Source organism: Dipodomys merriami, unplaced genomic scaffold (assembly GCF_024711535.1).
Source record: "Dipodomys merriami isolate MVZ:Mamm:240054 unplaced genomic scaffold, mDipMer1.0.p SCAF_1, whole genome shotgun sequence".
NCBI classification, from domain to species: Eukaryota; Metazoa; Chordata; class Mammalia; order Rodentia; family Heteromyidae; genus Dipodomys; species Dipodomys merriami.
The window spans coordinates 125,244,516-125,249,500 of NW_027202270.1; the positions used below are offsets into that span (position 1 = coordinate 125,244,516).

Below are 4,985 nucleotides of genomic sequence, written 5' to 3' on the forward strand. Positions count from 1 at the left end.
GGACTGTGTTTAATCTGTCTACACAAGCAAAAGTGACAGTGTACGTGATAGTTACGAAGCAGGGAGGGAGAGGAAGAATTGGAGTGAAGCACTCAGCTGTTCAGGAAGAGGCACTGCTCAGTCCTGACACAGGAGATGTGCACAGTGACACTAGTACTGGGAGATTAGGAACAGACTGGCTTTTAGATGTGCTGGACCTTTTATTTCCTAACAAATGCTGCAAACAAATGAAGCAAAAAGTAGAAAAGAAAGAAGGTAGATCAATAAGAAAAGACAAAACAACATAATTTGGCAAGCAAAAATTAAAAGAAAGTTAGAATTGGTTGTTTAGGCAAGATTCAGATGCACACTAAGGCCATAGCAAGATACAGATGTGGAGTAAGACCACAAAACAGCTGGCTTCAGGCGAAGTTTGTTGTTGAACATGAATTGCATAGTCTGGGTAATCAGCTGAAACCAGGATGCCAGCTGGCCTGGCAAAGATCAAGAGCAACCTGTGTCCTAAAGGCAGCTTTCCTGTCAGTCAATCAGAGGAATGCCTGGTCCGGAGCCAGGGAGCCATCCTGACGTGGCTCACAGTGGTAGTAAATACCCATGTCACACAAATCCTCTGTCCTCAGACCTTAAGTTGTTTTTTGTTTTGAGGACAGCAATTTTTACTCAGGTTCCTTGTGTAGCCTCTGAATCATATAGTAAATTTCATGAACACTTTTTTTTCTTCTTTCTGTGGTGCTGTGGATTGAATCCAAGGCTTTGCTCATGCTAAGCAAGCGTTTTACCACTTGAGTTTCATTCCTATACCTAGGTTGTATTTTTATAGTTTTTGGTGGTATGGGGGTTTGAACTCGGGGCCCAAAGCTTGCTAGGCACTAGGCACTCCACCACTTGAGCAACACCAGCCCTTTTTGTTGGCTGGTTTTTAGTTATTTTTCAAGCTCAGGGCCAGCCATCATACGGCAGTCCTCCTAGCGGTAGCCACCCACATACCTGAGATCAAAAGTATATGCCACCACATCCAACTTGTTGATTGAGATAGGGTCTCCCTAACCTTTTGCCCAATTTGACCTCAGCTCTCCGAATCTCCACCTCCAAAGTTGGTAGAATAACAAGCATGGCATGAGTCACCATACGCAACCCATTTTGTTTTTGAGATTGGTTCTTGCCTACTACCTTTGCCAGTGCTGGCTTTAAACTTGCAATTTTCCTGCCCTGTCTTCCCAAGTAGCTAGGATTATAGAGGTGTACATCACCATACCTGGCTGAAGACACTTTTTAAGGCTATAATCATAAATCACTTTAGGGAAATAGCATTAAAATTTGTCTCCAGCTGGGCGCTGGTGGCTCACGCCTGTAATCCTAGCTACTCAGGAGGCTGAGATCTGAGGATCACGGTTCAAAGCCAGCCCGGGCAGGAAAGACTGTGAGACTCCTATCTCCAATAAACCACCAGAAAACCGGAAGTGGCGCTGTAGCTCAAGTGGTAGAGCGCTAGCCTTGAGCTGAAGAGCTGAAGGACAGTGCCCAGGCCCAGAGTTCAAGCCCCACGACCCACCAAAAAAAAAAAAAAAAAAATTTGTCTCCACCAATTCCTTCACAGTAGTAAAGGAGAAAAGACCATCATAAGACTGAATGGTTTTAAATTTAGATTTCAGAGAACACTTGTATTACAAGCTATCAATGTCTCTATCACCAAGAGATTAAATCACTTGGGACAGGAAGTCATTGTAATTGTACCACATGCTTTATTAACTTTCTGCTTTCTTTTCCTTGGTTTCCCCTTCACAGAGCCTTCGGACGGGAGATGCTGAAGCGGAACATTGGTGTAGTGGTGGTGGGATTTCCTGCTACCCCCATTATTGAGTCAAGAGCCAGGTTTTGCCTATCTGCAGCTCATACCAAAGAAATACTTGATACGGTAAGTCATTTAACCTTAGTATAACTATGTCGATACTAAAAGGAGCTGTATATCAATTGAAATTAATCAGCATTGAACCTGCCATTCTTTGAGCACTGAAGATCCTTGCTTTTAAGACAGAGCAGAGGTACACAATGCATTGACAGACGACAATTACAGACTCAGAGGCATCACCCACCAAACCAGTGTCAGAGCTCTGGAGAAAATCTATCAGCTTCATTTTTGTTATATTTTGTTTTTTGAGTTTTCTACATAGCCCAGGCTAACCTGGAACTCACTATGTAGCCCAGACTGGCTTTGAACTGTCTTCCTACTTCTTCCCCTGGTTCCTGAGAGCTGAGATTATAAGAGTATGCTACCATGCATAGCTCCAGTTCATCCTGTACCATTTTCTCCCTAGTTATGGATTCTGCAGCTGTAGAGCTCTCTTTCTACTCCAGCTGTTTATAAATTTGCTTTTATATGTTATGTCTATAACATTTTCTTTCTTGAGCCTTCTCTCTTCCTTGACTGGTTGTTACTTTCTTGTCATCTTTGCACATAAAGAAATGATCAGGCCATTCCCAAACCTCTTGCTGGATGTTCCTTTGGAATCTGAAAAGTTCCCCTTATTCATAAATACTTCACACCAAGAATGATGTGTAATAGCTATTATTTCCATTGGACTTTTTCGGGGGGGGGGGAGAGGGAGCTTTTGCTTACTCGGCCTGCTTACTCATAGCTGCTGCTCTACCATAACCCCAGCCTGGCTTTTTGCTGGTTATTTTGGAGATGGAGTCTCATGTACTTTTCTGCTTGAGTTGGCCTCAAACCTCTAGATCCTCCAGATCTCAGCCTCCTGAGCAGCTAGGATGATAGGTATGGCCATCTGTCATGTGGAATTTTAAATTAATAAATCCTATATCAGAGATTAGGGGACTAAGGTTAAAGTTGTTTTTTTTTGGGGGGGGGGCAGGGTCCGGTCGTGGGGCCTGAACTCTGGGCCTGGGCACTGTCCCTCAGCTCTTCAGCTCAAGGCTAGCAGTCTACCACTTGAGCCACAGCGCCATGTCCAGCTTTTTCTGCTTATGTGGTGCTGAGGAATTGAACCCAGGGCCTCATGCATGCAAGGCAAGTGCTCTACTACTGAGCCACCTTCCCAGCCCAGGTTAATGGGTTTTTTTTCCAGCTAGTATTCAGGCTTAAGTTGGTTCCACATGGAGTTTTCAATTAATTATCCATCTCAATTGCACCACTGCTCTTACAGCATACTGAGGTCCAGCTCTTCTGGAATGAAGAATATTTTACTTATATTAAAATGCATAAGGAATGTTATTGGTAGTTTTTTTCCCCTTTCTTCAAACACTAACTTTAAATATAAGCCGGGCGCTGGTGGCTCTCGCCTGTAATCCTAGCTACTCAGGAGGCTGAGATCTGAGGATCGTGGTTCAAAGCCAGCCCGGGCAGGAGAGACCGTGAGACTCCTATCTCCAATAAACCACCAGAAAACCGGAAGTGGCGCTGTAGCTCAAGTGGTAGAGCGCTCGCCTTGAGCTGAAGAGCTGAGGGACAGCGCCCAGGCCCAGAGTTCAAGCCCCACGACCGACAAAAAAAAAAAAAAAAAAAATATATATATATATATATATATATATATATATATATAATTATTATATTGTTATTATTAAGGTATTGTACATTGTAGTTACCATTTCAGGTAATGAGTTCAGGACAATGTCACCCCTTCCTTCCCTTTTCCCTAGTTTCCCCCTCCCATCCCTGCCCACAAACTACATAGTTCATGTTCCACATAATAGATACTGAATACTATGACTGCATTTATTTATCCTTCCTCCCTCCCTTTCTATCTCTCTCCTTTGCTCTGCCCCAGAAAGGAAAAAAAAAAGGAAGAAAGGCAAAAACAGACAATAATACCAACAACAACAAAAACCCCATGTTTCCATTTCCTGGAATTCATTTCAGTGAATGGCATTTTAAATGTTCAGAGGAGCTGGGTTCCTCCTCTAAGAGTATCTTCCTTTAGTCTCCCTGTGTGAGTGCCTAGAGTCCTCTATAAGTTATCCTGTCCAGTTATAGTTTGGATCTAGCTTCCACATATGAGAGAAAACATGCACCATTTGTCTCTCTGAGCTTGGTTTACCTCACTTAACATGATCTGTTCTACTTCCATTCATTTCCCTGCAAATGACACAATATTCTTTCTAATGGATGAGTAAAATTCCATTGCAAACACTGATTTTTTTTTTAATTAAATTTAAGAACAGGAAAACATGTCTTTAAACTGGTAACCAATTCAGAAATATGAGGTGAGCATTTTTGTATGGAATTGTAGAAATGTGATTGCCAAGTTTTTCTTTGATAATGCTGGGGGTTGAACTCAGAACTTCTTTCATGACTGGTTCCTTACCATCTGAGCCAGGCCTCCAGCCTTGCTTTTTGCCTTTTTTTTTTTTTTTGTCGGTTATGGGGCTGACGGCAGCTCTTCAGCTCAAGGCGAGCACTCTACCACTTGAGCTACAGTGCCACTTCTGGTTTTCTAGTGGTTTATTGGAGACAGGAGTCTCACAGTCTTTCCTGCCCGGGCTGGCTTTGAACCAAGATCCTCAAATCTCAGCCTCCTGAGTGGCTAGGATTACAGGCGTGAGCCACCGACGCCTGGCTTGCAGTTCATTTTTAAGATAGAGTCTCATAAACTTTCTTCTGCTTATGGTAGCCTAGAACCATGATCCCTACACTGTCTGCCTCCCAAGCACCTAGGATTATATGAGTGAGCCATTAGTGCCTGGCAAGATTGAACAAGTCTGTGCAATGTTAGGGAGACTTGGGGAGCCACACTTAGGCAGCATCTTCCCTTTTCCTTTGATAAATTAAGACCCTTTATCCTGCATCCTGGCTACTGATACAACCCATTAATCTTGACTGGCCTGCGGCTTTGGACAGAAGCAGCGTTTTCTACACCTGCATGAAGTCTGATCTGTACATGACACCAACAAAGGACCTGGCTAAAAAAGTTTGAACCCAATAAAGCATCAGGCAGCCCAGAGTGACCTCTGTCTTGCCTCCTACATTTTAG

At 43.3% G+C, this 4,985-nt stretch overlaps 1 protein-coding gene across 1 annotated transcript in view; it reads left to right on the plus strand.

The window, feature by feature from the left end:
- The window catches only part of Sptlc2 (serine palmitoyltransferase long chain base subunit 2), a 102,317-nt gene that overhangs the window by 91,701 nt on the left and 5,631 nt on the right, over window positions 1-4,985 (plus strand). Inside the window, exon 11 of the mRNA XM_070028776.1 lies at window positions 1,786-1,915. Coding sequence (XP_069884877.1) covers window positions 1,786-1,915 — 130 coding nt within the window. The remainder of the gene's footprint in view (window positions 1-1,785; window positions 1,916-4,985) is intronic.